The 19703-nt window shown below is 41.5% G+C and overlaps 1 protein-coding gene across 2 annotated transcripts in view; it reads left to right on the top strand.

Moving 5' to 3' along the window:
• Positions 1–1698: 1698 nt before the first annotated feature.
• The window catches only part of ANOS1 (anosmin 1), a 141133-nt gene continuing 123128 nt past the window's right edge, over positions 1699–19703 (top strand). For both annotated transcript variants that reach the window (XM_082051560.1, XM_082051559.1), the window contains exon 1: positions 1699–2026. In XM_082051560.1, the coding sequence (XP_081907686.1) occupies positions 1835–2026 (192 nt within the window). In that variant the 5' untranslated portion in view covers positions 1699–1834. The remainder of the gene's footprint in view (positions 2027–19703) is intronic.

Below are 19703 nucleotides of genomic sequence, written 5' to 3'. Positions count from 1 at the left end.
GCCAAAATAGCAGAGTACACTTATACAGTGCGAGCAGTGAGGCAACTTCTGTGTCAGGATATGGCAGGTGACCTCGTCTTCTGGCAACTGCACTCCCTCAAGCATCCAAGGGCGCAAAATGTCATCTCAATTTGTTAACACTTGCAAGCGTGAACCTAGCCTACTGGCTTCTTTCAACGGAAGATTTCTAGTCAGCTGACAAGAGACACTGTAAGCTGCAAACTAATATCTAACTGAAAATTTGTTTCGCTTCCTATTTATATGTTAGCAAGAACTTCATTTTTTTTTTTAATTTTTGCCTTTTGTGGTAAACTACTGTAATTACAGCTAGAATTTAAATTTTAACTACTGATTTATTAAGTTTGGATTTAACACACATTTCTGTATTTTGATTTTCTGTTTTACAGGTATACATGGGCAAATGGAAGGTGTATGCATATAGTCTGGTAAGAACAATGACATTGGGAAATATGCTTTATTTCATGTTTGTGTATATAAGAACATCCATAAAGAGAGGAATTATAGCCATGTACAATTGGTACAAGCTGTCTTTTGCTGTCTTTTGATAAGATTTTTGGTGGCTTTCCTAATGAGCACTTAACTTACGCTTAAACTTGTTCCAGTAAAGAAGATTCCTGCAGTCTGTTCAATATAGGGTTTGATAACCACATAAAACTACTACTTATTGTCGTAACTAATCTAGTATTAACTCTTGAAATGGCCTAAAGACTACCTATTTCAGCTCATACAAACTTGGGATTTTCAAGTTTGGGAGGCTCACTCCACAGGCTTCAGTGAGAAAAGATCCACTTGTTCTTTCTAGTAGCACATACTTGGAACGGGAGGAGTCCATATAGCGTAAACACGGAGAGGAATGTAGTGCGCAACCTCTGTGCTACATACTGTAGTGTGCGCTCCCAGCCCTGGAACTGAAGGCACAGAGAGAAAGGACGTTCAGTCGCTCTATACTGCATGGTAGCCATTTTAAAGCTCAAAGCGCTGTTTTAATTTTGCAGCTATTACCCAGAGGCATTGGACTATAATGACTTGTAGATTTTCATTCTTAAATAACTCTTCGGAGGAGCCTTCATGGGATTCACCATGAGACAAATGCCCACTGCAGTGTTTCACTGTAAGAAACGCAGTGTTTCAAAAACCAGTTTCTCTGCCTTCCTCGTCCTTTAAAAAAAAAAAAAAGACTAACACAGAGAATGCTTTAAGGCTTAGCAGGGTTGCTGACATACAAAGCCACGGACAGGCCATGCTGCTCCCCTCCACCAGCGAGGGGTGCCCGAGCTGCCCCAGGCCGCCGCGCCGGCCCAGCGCGGATAGCGGGCCGGCCCCGCGCCAACCAACGGCCGGTTCCCAACGGCCGGGCAGGTGGGGGTCCGGCCGCGCACCCCCAGCGCTGCAGGACCCCCACCCCGCCCGCCCCAGTATGAGGACAGGGCTGCGGGATGGGCGCGCCGCTACCCGCCCAGATGCCCCACAGGTGGCGGCGTCCGGCGACTGCCCAGCAGCGGCTCCGGCGGTCCGACCTGCCCGCGGCCACCACGGCCCGCCCGCCCCGCCACTGGCGCTCGGCGCAGCCAATGGCGCGGCCGCTGTCAGGCTCGGCCCGCCCGCTGCCGGGCGGGGGAGGGCTGTGGGCCGGAGCGGGCGGGAGGGGGTGAGGAGAGTTGAATGATTGAACTTTTCTTGTGTAGTTTGTGCGGCGCGGAGGTGCCTCCCCCCAGCGCAGCCCGGCACCAGCCCGCCGAGCGGGAGCTCACTCCGGCGCCTGCCGCCCCTCGCAGCGCCCGGCCGCCCCCCTGCCCTCCTCTCCTGCAGAGCGATGGTGCGGAGGGCGCCCGGCGCGTCCCTCGCCTTGCTCCTCTGGGTAACGGCCGCCTGCGGCAGCCCCTCCGGGCCGGGGGCTGGCGCCGCCGTCCGCAGGCAGGACGACGCTTTCTCCACCGCCAGATGCACCTCCAGGTGCCTGAGTCTCCAGATCACCCGCATCTCCGCCTTCTTCAAGCACTTCCAGGTAGGGGCATGGCGCCGCGCAGGCCACCCCCGCCGCTGTTGCCCGGCCCGCCCGGCGGGTGGGTTTCCCCCGCCACCGGCGCGGCGGACGCGATGTAGGGGCGGGAAGGACGGCGGGGCTGGAGAGCCTCTTGGCAAAGTTGGGGGGCCGTTTCCCCAAGGGCCGACGGGCGCGTTGGGGGTGCTGCCGCCAGCACCGGGAGGCGGCGGGCAGGTGGGCACAGCCCCGCGGCAGCGCCGAGGCCCGCGGGTGCCTGTGGGTGCCGGCCGGGCTCCTCGCGTGGCCGGTCGGCGGGAGGAGGCGGCGGATCGTGGGGCTCCCCGCACGCCGCGCCCCGACATACGCTTGTCAGCTGCTCGCCGGCCGGCTGGGCGGCGGGGCTGAGCCCGCGGAGGGGCGAGGCGTGGGCAGCGCTCTGTCCCGGCTCCTCGCAGGTGCTCTGCGATGCCTCCGGTGATGTCCAGAGACGTGGGGAGGGAGGGACAGGCGCGGCACGGTGCTCTGGGGCCAGGGATACGCTTGTGCGTCCGAGCGGAGGGAGGTGTCGGGGAGATTCCGCGGGGCTTCCCTTCTCCAGCCTGCTGGGAAAGTTTGAAATGTTTTTTTTAAGAGCGATGGTCGAGAACATGTAATATTTGGTGCCGACCTCCTAGAAGACGAGGGTGATGGTAAATGGCTGGCTATTTATTTATTTATTTATTTATTTATTTTCCTGAAACAGAAGCACACCTCTGGCTAGTGGGAACGGGGAAGTAGGGGTGAAGTGGGGGTAAATGGGGATGAACTGACAGGAATCGCTTGAGGTATAAAATGAAATGAAGGTGAGCCCCGAAGGCGACTGTGCTGGAAGCAATGCGGGAGGCGGTGTTACAGCAGCGGGTACTTGCCCGTCCTTTCCCGTCTTCCAGTTATACACGTACCTTTCCCTTCTCCCTTCCCCACCTGTTCTACGTTGTGCAAGTATTAAACTGAGTCGACGCCGAAGAAATGTTGCAAATCCTCCTGGACTGCCAGCCCTTCTCCCTCCCTGGCCCTTAAGCCCTTTTCGGAAAGGTCTGGCCAGCCCGGTGGGAAGGGAGCCACCTCCACCTTTCGGGATGGCGCGTCCCTGCAGCGCGCAGGGGACCCAGCGCCGCTCACTTGCCCTGCGTTGTCCTGTCAGTTAGAAACTGGAACCGCCCGGGCAAATGTTTTGGGTCAAGCAGCGTTCAGGGCTAAGTTGTCGGTGCAAAAGGCATGTTTGAGAGATATTTAAGGATAACCCGATTAAAAAAGAATAGAAAAGAAAATCAGTGTGGAAGGAAAGCTTAATGCCTTCGTTTCAACGGTAGCAGAAAGTGTTCGGCGCCTGTAACCAGCTTTGGGTTAAAGACCCCGGGGACGCGCCGCGAGGGGCTGCGCTGCCCGCGTGGGGCGGGCGGGGCCGCCCCGCGCGAGGCTTCTCCCGCCGCTGCGCGGGGGCCGGGGCGGCGGGGCGGGCGCTGTCAGCGCGGCCTGCGCTTCACGGGGCGGCTTGAAAGGAGGGAACCCATTAAAACACTTCATTATCTTGGAGAGGGATTAGTATTTTTTATTGCGTTGTCAGGCGGTTGTAACTTACTTGTTTTACAGTTTCAGTGGCTAAAGAGGCAGTTTAGATCAAGCCAATTTCTGGTGAAAAGCTTTTTTTTTTTGGTGTGTGTGTTTTCTTGGCAAGATTTCCGACGTAAAACTGCTGACAGAATACACATTGCCAAACAATAGTGATTACATTTTAATTAGCTTGGGTGAAATAAGCTGCAAATTACTCAGTTAGGACTTGATAACTGGCTGGTGTGTTTTTGTTTTTGTTTTTTTTTTTTTAAATCAGTTGAAAATCTCAGAGTTTAACCCCAACCTGCTAAAGCATACGGTAATTTATCTGAATGACCAGGAATTAAACTCCTACTAGACGTGAAATGACTGTAATGCTTGGAAGATAAAGTGTTCCTGTTTATAAAAGTTTAGCATTTTATTGTCTTTTAATGAAGGAAAGAAGGAGAGTTTTAGAATAGAGCAAGCATCCAATCTTCTCACAGGAGAAACAGTGGACTGTAGGACATGCAGGTCTGGGCCATATTATTTCACGAGGGCTAAAGGATTCGATGCTCCTTTCATCCTCCTCTCTTCTCCCTCTTTTTAAATACACCCCCCTCCTTTGTCCCCCCCTTTCATCTCAACTGGTAGCAGTTTCTGAAGTTCTTTTCATTTCAGAGATGCCCACTTATCTTGTAATCTGATTCAACCTTTGAAGCCAACTAAACACTAGCTGGTCCCATCTGGAGCAGGAAGGAACTCTAGTGTCTCCCAATTAGGACAAGAATTGAAAGAAGATTGACCCACTCATTTCCCAGCTCTGGTCTAGACACAACCTCAGTGGTGAGGGTCATGGAGATAGCATGGATGCCTCATGGGAGGTGGACTCCCTGACACTTCAGCGAGTTCATTTTGTGTAGTTCACAGTACCAAAACCACATCACTTAACAACCTTTTACGTGGAATGAGGGCCAAGTAGTACGAACGTGAAATCAGGATTAATTCTATACCTGCTGATTCCCTTGTTTGAATGCTAACTGATTTTTTTTCAAATTTCCAAAGTATTCGTGAGAAATTTTCATTCATTTTCCTCCACAGAAAATTTTCACCTATTTTTCTTTACCATTCCAATTTGTGAAAGCGTTAAGAGAGGTGTGGCATTTTATTTACTTATTTATTTTAATCTATTTGTTAATTTACTTTTGGGAAGCAGGTCTAAGTCTATTTTAGAGGTGTATTAGAGGAAATTATTTTAACTGAGGCACAGGTCAAAGACTTTTTTTTCCATGTATGCTGTTGATGTGAGCTAGAAGAATTAGTCACCTAAATCAAAAGCCTGTGATCTTCAGAATGCCTGTTGAATAGGTGCAGATGCCTACTTTTTGCTATAAAATTCTCATGGCCAGGAGTATTCCAGTTTTGGAAGTGCTGGGGAATTCTACACAGAGGTTACACCAAAGGACATTTGGGCTTGATATGTGAGATATTGCACAACATAGATCTTATAGCCTGATACGTTTTATGTCTAAATATGACCTATCTACAGACTAAGAAGTTTCACACAAAGCATGCTAGCACAAAGTCCTTTCATAGAAAGGCAAACAAACAGAAAATGTAAACAGAGTGGGTCATAGTGGTTTCTTCTTTTCTAAAACAGCATGTTAATGATACTCATCCACCGTAGACAATGATGTGCAATCTATGAATGAAGGGACTCCAACATACCTCTTTTGTCCTCCCGGAGCATGTGCAGCCTTGAGCTTTAGCTTGCTTTGGGCTTTTGCAGATGAGAGGATGCATTTTCATCCCAACTGTGGAACCTGTGCCACTGAACAGCACTGAATGAAGCATTCATTGACTCGTGACCAGAAAGAGTAGGGCAAGGAGAACACACCTCTCTAGCCTTAATGTTCAGGCTATTTGGGGCATTGAGATGGGGGTTTTACAATGACTGTTGCGTAAATGTAGGAGCGAGTAATTGATTCTTTCACTGGAAGCTGTCTATGCTCTTTGGTGACGCATTGTCAAGTAGAGTTACTACTGCTGTGCTTCGTTTCTGGCAAAATTCTCTGTAAAACACCTGGACAGGGAAGGGTGGCGAGAGTGTTTTTCCAGCAACCAAGACCATGGCAGTCAATGGCCAGCCTGTAGTGGAGAAGACATAGATTTGAACCTGACTGTCCTGGATTGTAATCAGTGTTGTACCCATTTGGCTGTTATCTGAAAGACCATGCCTGTGTGTTAGTAAGCTGCCCTTATAAAATGGGAAGGACAATTTTTCCTCTAGTTTGGAATGACAGGAAGGGGTAAGGTGCCTGGCTCCGCAGGAAACATCAAGACTCTGAATCCTGTGTGGAAGAGGGTGTGCTGTTCTTGGGAATGAGGTTTTGTAGATGGGTGATGTCTTTGAATATGTTCTTTTCCTCAACATATTCTTACTGAGGCAGGTGCCTTCTCAGTGTTTTAGCTGATGGAACAGGAAAAAGATAGGAATTCTAGTTTGATGTATCCAAAGTTTACTTGTGAATCTGTTTTTATAGTAACCTAGTACAGTAGGTAAAACACTCATGAAGATGAGGTCACAGTTACTGCACAAGTTTTTGTATCCCTGAGAAGGATAGGGACCTTGTATAGCTAGCTGGAAAAGAGGCTTGGATACTCAGATAAGTTCAGCTAGGACTTTTCTGTATATTCTACCTGTTTTACTGGAGTGAGACTAATTTCCTTGCATTGCTGTCTAAGGGGCTAGCCTTTCCCATCTGTGATATTAGTTGTGGATGAACTCCTTCCATTTTGGGGGGAGCAGGCATGGCAGTGACCTCTAGTGTTACATTTCCAAGTTGAGTGAAAACATAGTTTGGATTTTAACCTTAATTGCCAGCTATCTGAGCCATGTTCAGAAAACAGCATGATTAAAAGTGTCCTTTGTGAATAAGGGCTTAAGAATCAGTGTAAGCACATAGGCTAAAGGTACAGCATAAAAAATGTTATGGAGAGCAGTGTTTGCTTGGACCTGAGAACTCATGGTTCTCTTGGGTTAGTTGCCATCTGTTACAGACCTCACAAATGACTTCCTGCTTAATACGTGAAACTTAACAAGTTAGCTAAAGTAGAGGAGATGTCAATCTTGTTTATTGGGTCAGAAGCTGAAAGGGTGGTAGAACATGCTGGAGGCTGGAAGAATGGCAGCAACAAGGGCTTTAGGAGTACTTAGCAGCTAGACTGATTGGCCTTGTTTGCTGCATGGAGCCACATGATCACAGAGTAACAGAGTACTTGAGGCTGGATGGCACCTCTTGGCAACCTTTTCTAGTGCTTAACCACCGTCACAGTGGTTTCTTATGTTCAGGTGGAATTTCCTGTGTTTTGTTTTTTGCCCATTACTTCTTGTTCTGTTATTGGGTACCACTGAGAAGCATCTGGCTCCATCTTCTTTACTCCCTCCCATCAGATATTTATGAACATTGTTGAGAACTGCCTGAGCCTTTTCCATTCCACACCGAACAATCCCAGTTCTCTCAGCCCTTTCTTGTGTGAGAGATGCTACAATCCCTTAATCTTAGTGGCTCTTTGCTGGACTTACTCCAGTAAGTCCATGTCTCATTAACATTGGACCCAGCACTCCACATATGGAGGAGTGACAAGAACAGAGAATAGGAGTAGTTACATTTTGCATATAAAATGTGTGCTAAATATTGATACTCACTTCTAAATTTGTTTTCACTATTTACATTTTCTTACCTTAGTTTATATATGACCATTGACGGTTGTCAATGCATTAAATCCAAAATGCTGATGCCAAATCAAATATTTTTTTCCCATATTTTTAGATATTGGTACCTCTTACTGTGTGGTTTTGTTTTTTTGTGTTTTTTTTTGGTTTTTTTTTTTTGGTTGTTTTTTTTTGGGGGGGGTGTTTCTTTTTTTCTTTTTTTTATTTTTTCTGTTGGGGTAGTCTTCAATAGTAAATCAAATTTTAGCAAATTCATTTCTTTATTCTTTTATTCTACATTGGGATTTATACATGTAGTGCGAACCAGTTTTGTGACTGCTGTTTGAATAGGTTCCCAAGATCCTACTTTAAGCTTGTTCAGATGGGTACTGTTTAAAGACACACCAGCAACAGTGTAGGTGAGCTTAGTCACACAGGTGTTCTGTATTCATATTTAGGCTAACTTATCTGGACAGTGGATGAGTTCCAGTTGAACTTTTTGATACGGTATAAACATCCCTCAAATGGTAAGCCAGTTTTGTAATATATGAAGGGAAATTATTGAAAGATTCCCCCCCCTAAGTGTGATTTAGTATAAATCTAATAGTACTGTACCAAAAATTAGTATTTAGGAATTAGTGCTAAGCTAGATCAGCTAAGGCTAACTCAAAATTAGTTTTGAAACGATGCAAAAATGTTCTTTCAAGCTAATAGATCTATATGTTGCATAATGTTTAATAGCTGTAAGAGGGAACAAAAAGGCCTTAAAAGTTTGGTATGTTGATTGACTGATAACTATATGGTGATAGGAGGTTGTTTTCACTGTTATAGATGGACTGTTGCCTGTAAGGACAATTGAAGTTTTTGACAGAAAACAGGCAATTCTTTTAAATAAATAACAAGAGGTTCTCAGTTTTTATATCTGCAAGCAAATAGTGTGCAAACGATTACCCGTGGATACCCAATACTAGATTTTACCTACAGGTCAGGCAGCTAGTTGTCTACGTGCCAGCACATCTGCCTTCAAATTGCTTGTAACTCCAAAGGGACTGTACCTGAAAAAATCTGGAATCAATTCCAGATGGGAAAGTGGTAGGCCAGGCTGAAAGTCTCGGGTGCATGTGCCTCTTTGTGCTCTCCTGTAAAGAAGATGGACATCATGAAGAAACCTTTAATGTAACTGTCTTGGATAATTCTGAAACCATAAATTACTTTTTGAAAGATATGTAGTACTTCTGTAATTACATGTACTAGATATGTAGTGTGTTATTCCAGAATGTTTCAGTTCCAATGGGTAGGCTGCCCAGGCACCAAGTTTGCTTAGGTCTTTTGGGACATGTTCACAATCTTTTCTATATGTTACTACTTAGGAAATGTGTGCCATCTGCTTGTGTTGCCATTTCAGTACTCTTCTCCTTTCCAAAAATAGTCCTTGTGTTAAATAATTCTGACTTTCATATGTCTCATGAAGCACACTGCTGTCAGTTTCTTTCCACAGACAAATTTAAACATTTGTCATTACTTTATGATTTTTTTTTTCATAATGTGTTAAAATTCCCAATCATTCTTCTGGTTTTTATTGTTCATATGGCATATGATCTGGATAATTATTCTGGCATTTGGTGTGTTTTTAATAATAAGATCTGCTATTGTGAACAAGAGGTGCTTCGACCTTCTAACATGATCTTATGTAAAAACTTTAAAGATGAGAGGTTTGTTTTGAATAATGATGGCTGTATCTAGTGAAACAACCTGCGTTATTCATGGTATTGTGGAACTGAGCCACAATGAGTCTTTGCAGTTGTATCTAGGTCTGGTGTGAACCTCCCTGATTTCAGTGGAAGTTACGTTCGTTTTCTTATGGTCAAATTGAAATCTCTTTGGCATCAATGAGGGCTTGCATAGCTGATATGAGTGCAAGGGCTATGGAGCCTTGTCATTATTTTCTAGCAGTTTTGATCTCTCAGATTTGGGACCTTAACCTTAACCATTGCTTTCCCAAGCTGTGCCTGTTTGGTTGTGCATTTAGCGTAAGTTTTAAATACAAATGAAATGAACTGTATTAAAATGTAAATGAATGGTGAACAATTTTCTTGAACAATGAGTTGCCAAGGTGCTTTTCTCACATTTTACTTGTCAGTGCTTACATAATAAAAAAAAAAATTATTCCATCTTGCTCTTCTTCATGAAATTAAAATTACTATTAATTTGGTAATTGTGACTGATACAAAATGCAATAAAACCAATAGGAATGTTGTTAGTATGTTTTGAGGCAGATATTTTATGTGTAGGAAGCATTAGCAAAGCATAGTTTTAATGTCATGGGGGTGTGTCAGGGAGGGGGAAGAAAGCTTGTTTTTCAAAAGCATTAGAAAACTTTTGAAAGAAAAACGCTGGGAGTTCTAAAATGTAAATACTTTTCCACTCAAACATTTATCCACTTACCACAGAGTGAAAGGGTATAAGCTAGGTGGTGTTCATATTGAAATTATTATTAAAACATTTTTCATTGTCTGCATATGGGTTGTCTCTGTGTTAACTAGTGCTTCATAAATGTGTTTGGTTTATTAAGTGTCCTATAAAGTAAACAAGCCCAATACATTTTTGAGACAGCTTGAAAGGCAGACTGATTTCCCAGATGCTGAACATTTGTCATTTTGCAATGGGCAAACATCTTAAAAGTGAGTGCTGAATTTATGTGCGTCTGCAAATGGGGATGATTATTCACAGGCTGGTCTACATCTCCATTGGCTATTCTGTGTGAATTTTTGCTTTCTGTGATCATCTGTATTTGAGTACATATCCAATTTCTATAAACAGAAAAAGGATGTACTGTTATTTAGTATCCGTATTTTAAAGATCCAAATTACAGTTCATGACTGAGTATCAGGAATCATAGAAAAGAAAGACACATTCATAATGATATTAAGTAATTAGTGCCTAGCAAATGCAAATCTTGCACCAAAAAAGCACTTGCCTAGGAGTTTACACCAAGAATCTTCATTTTTCGACCTTTCCCACAGCTGAGCCTTATAAGGCCTTATATTTCAGAAACCTTTGAAGTCCATGAAAAGCCTTCTGTTGATTTCAGCTGGATCAGGTCCATGTATGAACACTGGGCCCATGCAGCCTTTTTCAACAAAGAAGAGGAGTGCTGTGAACTTGGTATCCCAACTCTAGTTGTATCCCTTTTTTAGTCTTTTAATGTCCAAGAGATCACAGGACATGAAGATGGAGAACTGGGGGTGTTGAAAGGTAAGTGGACCCTTTAGACATGACTATGGAGTACTGTTCCTTTCATCGCTGATTGAAAAGAACCACACATTAATTTTTATCCTCCAAAAAGGATATAAAATATTTCCAGATTTGGGGAACAACCTCTCACAAAGTTTATATCAAATTTCATTTGACTTCCTTGGACAATATTTTCACCAATGTCTTTCTATGCTGTCAAAGAGGTAAAACATCAAAATTATGTAAAAATATTAATGTATGGAAAACATAATACAGGAAAATACATGCATCTTTCACAAAAAAAAAGCCCCCTATGGCTTATTATACCTTTATGGATACTTAATGTTTTCCTTTTTTTTTTTTTTTTCTTCCTTGGTTGGTTTGTTACATCATGGTCCTTTAAAACAAAAGTGACTTGACTCAAGCTTGCAAAGGGAGTGACTCCCCTGGCTGCAGCTGAGATACCTGAGGAAGGCAGGGCTCCAGAACTTGCAGGAGAAGCAAAAGAGGCAGAGAGTCTTAGAAGGGAGAAAGCTAGAAATAGGTGACATCCAGCAGGCACGCACCATGGAGGACAATCCTGGGAAGAGTAATTGTCTAGGAGTAGAGGGGACTGTAGATTTTACTGTGACACAATTCATTGAAACTAAGGCTGGAAACAGAGAGGAGACACAATGGGCGTGGGAAGAGTTGTTTGTAAATATTTTTGACTTCTGTTCTTTCTCAGCTGCACGGAGTTTTACCTGGTTTAAAAAGGTTAATTATTCTTGTTTGAAGTTTAGTAAAAATCTGGTTCGAAAATCTTCTTGTCTTCATTGGCAAGTCCAGTCACAGGTGAAACCTCCAGCAAAATTCGCCCAAAGTTCTAGCTAATTCGTGGTCCTGTCATACATACCAATGCAGGCAAATAAATATTATGTTTGTTTTTGACCGGGGTGCTCAAGTGTGCAGCCTGTCTAGGGAATGCTACTGACCTGTGGCTGGCTTCTTTTCAGCTTGTTTTCATTAATTTCTTTCCTAAAAATAACGTTGGAGTCTGGAGGCAGTTTATGGGCTGAGTGTGTCCTCGTGGTGGCAGCTTGCCCCTCATTTCTCTCTTTCTTAAAGATTTTAACCACATTGATGGATTGTGAGAAGTGGGACAAAAGAGCAGGCTGCTTTGGTTTTCTGAACAATACCTGCTCTCCGAATATTATGAACTTGCTCTCTGGAGAGTTTTCAACCAGAAATATGTTCTCGTGATGGCAGCCTGCTCTCTTGAGTCAATACTGTGATTTTCTTATGTATTCCCAGTTCTTCAGGAAAAGCTTTGGATCTTATGCATGTACTCTGTGCATTTTTGGAAGTGCTGGATTTACTGTACTACACATACAAAGTCTGACCACATGATGAGAGAAAAGCTGTACATATGTTTTATTCCCATACAGTAGAGAATGTGAAGTGGCCTCCCCAGGCACTATGTGAGGGACGGTCTACTACAAGGATGTTATCGTTCAAGTCAGATGTTTGACAAACTGCTACCACTGTAATTTCTCAAGTGGTCACAACTCAAACTGCAAACCTCTCCAAGGTAGTGAAGACTTTATGCTTTTTCTGCCTGTGGGGGTTGCAATCCAGTTGCCATGGAGCCTTTAATAAGATAATATGAGGGAAATAGTAAGATTGCTTCAGGACGAATGTCTTCTGTCCAGAGAGTCAGAGACTGAGGTTGATGGTGGAGACTGGATGAGAATAATGTTCTCATTTAATCTAATGTAAATATAGTTCAAACTTTCTTGCCATTCTTGTAAGCATTAAGAAGTATATTATGTTTTGCTTTTTTTTTTTTTTTTTTTTAATTGGATTACTCTTTGGGGGAGCTATCTTCACATTAATTTATGTTGAAAAAACCCAAACAAAAAAAGCAACCCCCCAAAAAAAATCACCAAAAACCCCACAAATAATCCTGGTTCACAGAATAGTTGGGGTTGGAAGGGCCCTCTGGGGATCATCTAGTCCAACCCACCTGATAAAACAGTTACACCTAGAACAGACTGCACAGGAATGTGTCCAGGTGGGTCTTGAATGTTTCCAGAGAAGGAGACTTAACAACCTCTCTGCGCAGCCTGTTCCAGGGCTCTGGCACCTTCAAAGTAAAGAAGTTTCTCCTCATATTTACATGGAACCTCGTGTGCTTCAGCCTGTGCCCATTGCCCCTCATTCTATCATTGGGCACCACTGAAAGGTCTGGTCCCGTCCTCTTGACACCCACCCCTGAGATATTTATAAACATTGGTAAGATCCCCTCTCAGTTTTCTCTTCTCCAGGCTGAACAGACCCAGCTCTCTCAGTATCTCCTCATAAGAAAGGTGCTCTCGGCCCCTAATCTTCTTCATATTCTGCTGCTGGATTCCTTCCAGTAGTTCCTTGTCCTTTTTGAGCTGGGGAGCCCAGACCTGGACACAATGTTCCAGATGCAGCCTCACCAGGGCAGAGTAGAGGTGGAGGGTAACCTCTCTGGACCTGCTGGTCACACTCTTCCTAATGCACCCCAGGATACCATTGGCCTTCTTGGCCACAAGGGCACATTGTTGACTTATGATCAACCCGTTGTTGACCAGAACTCCGAAGTCCTTCTCTGCAGTGCTGCTTTCTAGCAGGTCTATCCCATGTTCACATACATGAACATGATTTCTCATCTTGTTATTTAGGCCATGGTTCTGGGGCTATCCATCATTTGTGGTTCATTGATAACGTTTTTTAACTGTTACTGTTTTCTTTGTACTACTGGAACATTCCAGTCAGGCCTCAGGGCATTTTTGGACCTCAACACCATAAATTCATTTCTTAACCCTACTTTCTGTAAGACTTCGGGTTTTGCTGGAATTTAGTACATGGATGAACTGATATGTGAGGCAGCAAATAGTTGAAAGCTGAGGAAGGGGAGATAATAATGTGTCTTAATACAGTGACTGTTAGTGTTTTGGTGGCTTTTTTTTTTTCATAATTTGTGCTTTTTGGGTGGTGGTGGGTTTTTTTTTTTTGTAATTAGGTTGATGGTTGTAGTTACTTTGAAAACAATGAAATCGTATTACTTGTGTAACTACAACTAGACAATAATGAATCACATTATTTGCCACCATTTTTCTTAATCACAAAGAGTGTGTAATATATTGATGTTTGATTCGTATCTAGCAGTTTTGTGAAGGGAACTGGAATTATGAGAGCTCGAGGCTTTATTCTGTTTTGAGATTTCTTTCTATGCAACTATGAACTGAGACATCATGAATTAGCAAAGCACTGGTCAGTCTGGAAGGTGCAGTAGGTGGAAGGAACATTTGGGGTTAGACAAGCTGACACAAAGAGGCAAAAATCGTCCCATTAATGAGGTGTGTGTCACTTCCTGTAGTACTTGCCAGCAGCTATGGGATATGTTTGTCAGAATAAATACGATGTAGATTTATTCTGCAGCTAGCAGCTTATTGTTGGATTTTCTTTGAGTTAAAAAATAGAATTAATGGTGTGAAAGACAGTAGGCTTTTGGTAAGTTTCATGCATATTCCATCCAATGGATCCTCATTGACTAAGCTGAGGAGGAATGCATTCGACACTGTGCATGCATGAGCATATTAGCTCATCTTGTGAAATATTTTGGTTAATTATAGAACCACACATATGCATTTGAGCACTGGAAAACAACAAAACTGTAATTTCAGGGGCAATTAAATGTTTAACAGCAAATGATAATTATTTCAAGACTTCTTCCGGTGTTCAAAACCTTCCTTTTCCTAAGTAGAAAAAAAGAGCAGCAGTGTGGACTAATCTTGAAAGTTAAACCAAACCTCAGCCATTTTTCAAATTGTAGAAAGGAATGAAGATTTAAAGGTTCCTAGTATATATACTGGCTGCCTTTGTTTTGGGATGGAAAGTATGACTTACAAATAATTTTGAAGACTAAAAAGCTTTACATGTTAATGTAGTGTGTAAGCTTATGATTTTTTTTCTTTAGATGGACATCTTTCCTCCTTCTGACTGATACTTATCAGTCCTTCCATTTAAATGATTAATAGTTTCATACAGGATTTTTTCTGGAGCTTTCACTGCTGGCCCGAGTCTTCTATCCATACAGTTGATAGTAATGTCTCCAGTGGTTTCAATGGGAATAAGCCTAGGCCAGCGCAAATGTACAGGAAGTGTCTGTTCAGAATTTATAGATAAAAACAAGAAAATTCCCAGTATACTGTTTGAAGACAACTTGATTTTGTCAAATACTGTCTTACTACATCTTGACATCATACTTTAAAATTCAGAGTGGTATATGCCATTAGGTGAAAGACTGAATTTCCAGTTATTTGCCAGATGCAAAATACCTTGACTTCAAATTAAGATTTTTTAGAAGAGATTCCTTCAGATGGTAAGGAAAAGTAAGAAGCAATTTTTGATATAACCAGAGCTGAGTACCACTAAAGACAGTATATAGATTTTTTTCTTTTTTAAATGAGATATTACCTAGCTACTTATTGTTAGTCTATGTATCCAGGTGCCCTCATTGATTCCAGAGCATCCCTGTTAGTTTCATCAACAGACATGTCTTATTCTCTTCATAATATGAGCAGATGTCAAATTTTCATGCCCCTAAGATGCTTACTCATACCTAGTAGATCCATCTGGTATAGATCGAGCCTCAGTCAACTTGTTCTCATCCATGACCTTCCCACTGAGAAAGCAAATCGAGCAGAGCTCCTCAGTCCAATGAAAAAGAAACTTGAATATTATCAACATATTTGTAGTACCACAACCGACTTCACTTCACTGTTTTTCTTAATTGCTTTACACAGGTGAGAAGGCAGGTAAAATAGAAGCAAAGACTATAAATGGGATAGAATTCCTGGAGCATGCCACCAAAATCTGAGACTTTCCAAAGATGGAACAACTAAAATGTTTGTCAGTTCTGAAAAAAAACCCAGATAATTTAAGAAAGAGGAACAAAATTTTAATATAAAGAGCCTCCTGTTAATTCAAGATGTTGACAGCTGGTATTAACCTCAGTTGTCCATATTTTATGAGCTTGAGAGTATACATTATGTTTTTCTTTTGTGTCTGTTAATTTAGATCAACTATATAAAAGCAAATTCTAAGCTTCAGATCTCCTGTGATCCTTGCAGTGGAATTATGTGAAATTTCCATATCCAGTTGCTTACATTAACTAGAGGGTTTAAAATACTGTGGCTTGGGTAGAGATTTAGGCTGAGCTTTGACACCTCTTATATTACTAGCCTTTCAATAACTTCAGTGCAAATTAACCTGTCTTAATTTTTAACTCCTTCACATGGTGCCAGAAGTGTCTGAAACATGATGGATCTGTCAGGAAATGATGGCTCTGCATAACAGCTATATTTCTGGTAACCAGATGTGTTAATCACAAATGCTTCAGTCCTACCTTGAACAGATTTATTTTCTTTTTATAGTATGTCTTCATTAGCCAGTTATCAGACTGTATTCTAGAAAGCTGGCACATGAAAGGCTTTTATGTTTGTGGAGGGTATTATGACAATGTGATGAGGCAATGTAAATCTTCCACTGAAGATTGTTACTGTAGAAAGATCCAGTTAACATCCCTGTAGCTCAGACTGTGTAAGTAGTTTCAGTATGTTATACCTTTCTCAAATAATATAATTTCACGTTGATTTACTTTCCCTCTCATCTGTCCTTTCACAGTCCTAGGTTGGTTGCAGGGTTGTCTAGAAGACTGAACTGCAGCAATTTTACCCTGTTAGACATGTTTCTTGTGGCATATGGTTCTTAACAAACTGGAAAAAGCTCCTAAGAAAACTGGAAGAAGTACATTGTAACTACTGTAACCTGCATTAAAAGGCTGGCTCTTCCCTTAGGAATATACTGTCTTTGTTGCAGAGCGTAAGGATCCCAGCTAGGGTCAGGTTAGCAGGCATGTTAAATTTCAAGTGGAAAGACTCATCTACCCTTCTGTGTGCTCCCTCATTTGATGCCTGTTTTTCGTCTCTTGTCAACACAATGTCATTGCAACCTTTGCTGTTCCAAGAGCTGTTGCAGTTCCTTAAAAAAGGATAGGAATAAAAATGTGGTCTGCAGACAAATATGAACAGGGTTTACAGGTCTGGGGGCTGGGGTAAGAGAGCAGCACTGAGCTGGTTAGGGGAAGGGGATCACGAATTCCTCTTTGGTACATGATGCAATTAGGAGGGCATACGTTACGTGATGTGATATGTGGTGTCTGACCACTACACAACTGGCATTCGCTGGTCTTTAATATTGGCTTAGTGGGCTGGGAAGGAACAGGCTGAAGGCCTAACCGACAGGAGCAATAGAGAGGAGTGTTGGCTTGTACCCTGTGATTTGTTGTTGGGTTGTGCTGTAGAGATGAGACAATAAAGTTGTGGGCTAATTAAACTGTACACATTACATTTTGTCTGTCTTTTTGTAATGTCCACAATAATGGCAGATATATGGAAATACTGTAGCAATTAAAATATGTCTGGGAATTAAGACTTCTCCCTGAAGTGCTGCTTTAACTGTTGTGGTGAAAGCTTTTTTTTTTTTTTTTTGGTGTGGCTGACATATATTTATTTGAATTAGTGCTTTCTGAGTGTATTTTAGCAGTACTGTGGTGGTTTTTGTTCAGTTTGAAGATAGGATGTTTTATTTATGAGTCTGGGGCTCATTTTAATTTGGACAGTTCTTGAATTCCTGAATGACCACAGAACCCTTTTGTAAATTTTTCTAGGTAATCCCAGGTCTGATGAGATGCACTTCACTCACTGAGCCAGGTGTTCTGTGGAAAAAGGAAAAAAATCCCCCAAATCTGTTTTAAACAACTGTTAGAGTTAACAACTGTTAGAATTAACTGTGTTGATTTTGACACTTGTTACTTCTGCAAGCTTTGCTATGCACGTCAATAATTCTAAAATAGGATGTTTTTATAGAAAACTTTATGTATAAATATGAATGGGTCTGTGGAACTACCAAAGTAGAATTATAATCAAATTTTAGACTGCATATTTCATCTGTAGGATCATTATTTGTACTGTTTTTTACTGCCAGGATGACACTTTTCTGCATGCTTTTACAATATTAAAAGTACTTGGGATAGTGAAACAAAGAACTTATATCGACAATGATGTTTATCAGGCTTGTTGCTTTTCACAGGTCAAAAAGAGAAATTTTGTAGTAATATATCAAGATAATTGGAATAAGATAGTTGATATTTGTCACAAATATTTTCTGTTGAGAAAGGTACTGCATGGAATTTATTAATTTATTTGTTTGTTTTTCTTTTAAAGGGAAATGAAAATATATTTAGCCATCAGCTTGTGCTGGATATGGTTGCTACTACTGCTTGAAATATTTAGTATCTTGTAACCTAATAACACATGCCAAAGAGAAAGAAATACATTCCTGAAATTTATCACGTGAATTTCATGCAATTATATTGGAAATAATTAGTATATTAAGTACAAGAGCATGAGCATAAACTTTGATGGTGCTTGATATTGAGTCATAATAACATGAGTTCTGAAGAGCTGTCAGTTTTTAAGGGCAGGTGTGTATATATACTCTTGCAAAGATACAAGTGTAGTATATAATGATGTCCCTCCCATACATACTGGAACAGAATAAGAGAAAATAGAGTAAAACATCACATGGCTGGTATGTAGTACAGTGCATTTAGCAGTTTTGTAGCCAGAAATGACTCCATGACAATGCAACCTGCATGAATTATCCTGTGTTCAAATAGTTTATAGTTAGACTATTTAAAATGGAAATTTTAGATTTTTTTTTTTTTTTTTTTTTTTAATGCTTAGTTTCTTAAGGAAATGAGACACCAGAAACCTAAGCATTTTGCAAATCCAGAAAGGAATGCTGCCCTGAATGGTCCTGAGATAGTGTGGCTTCTGAGGAAAATCTAGTGTAGTAGGAAGCACTAAAGTGCTACTCTTGTGTGTTTGTGGGAGATATTAGAAGTGTCTGAGGTGCATCTACACATTAGTGTTTTAATGTGGATCAGAATTTATTTTTGGAGTGAGTATCCTGTGCATCATGATCATCTTCTGTTTCACATCATGGACCAGTCTGAGCGTTCATGCAGTGGATTTCTTCTGGATGAATGTAACAGGAAGGGGGACCTAATGTGCTGTAGTGATTAATGGGCATGGTGTCCGTGGGACCAGGCTAGAACTAGTTGAAGGAAAAGGGAAAGGAGAAGTTGCCATATGTGTAATGCAGACATCAAGTCCATCAACAACAGCTGTTTTGCTCAACAGATGTGTTCCTGTGGTTCACACGACTTCCTAGTGCCGAGACACCCTGGGGTGTCTGTAGCTCATTCTGGAATGATCAGCTAGTAGACAGTGCAGATGAGTGCAGGCAATTGCAGCCTGTGGTAAATGTACCACATCATATGCTGTTGGGAATCGCCCGACTAACCAATAATCATGTAATTATACAGAATAGTAATATGGACTATAGTTTTCTGTTATAAAGTCAGATCAGCATTAAAAGCAGTGTGCATGTATTTCTGAAACCTGGAATATTACTGTTGTTTGGTAAATCAGTTGTGTTTTCTGAGGTACACTAAACCAGGTCAAGTATGTCTACTTTTATATTGTATTTTGCACAAGTAAATATTACATTTCTAGAATATATTTTCTTCTTTTCAGTCTTAATTTCCCAGTGAAATACATTGCTGTCACATCTTTGAGCCAGCATATACTTTTATTGTCTTATTATTTCATTTGTATGGCAAATCTACTTTATATATAACAAAATAGGCACGTTAGCATTTTGGAAGGGTGGGGTTTTCGAAATAGAGCGTACAAACAAACAGTCAACAAGCCATCTTTTTTTTTCCATATTAATTCTATTAGATTAGTTTCTGTTCAGTTCAACTGGATTACTTAACCCCAAGAAATGTGTCCAGGATTTGGCCCAAAGTATATCCCTTAGTGTGAAATTCCATATTTCATTTTAATATCCTCAAGTTAGTGTCAGTGTATTTAATTCCTTCTGTTGCTTAGTGAAGTGATGTTAATTTCATCTGGATTCTTTCAAGGATTGATAGAAACTTCTGCTAGGTAGACTAAGACCTCAGATAAGATCAGTTTTAGAAGTGGTAAGAGTGAAGTCTGTGAAGCCACAAGAAGGCAGTCATAACTCACAAGT

This window comes from Streptopelia decaocto (assembly GCF_964273445.1).
Source record: "Streptopelia decaocto genome assembly, chromosome: 1".
NCBI lineage: Eukaryota > Metazoa > Chordata > Aves > Columbiformes > Columbidae > Streptopelia > Streptopelia decaocto.
Note: the sequence above shows the minus strand (reverse complement) of the source record. Positions and strands in the feature narration are given on the sequence as shown.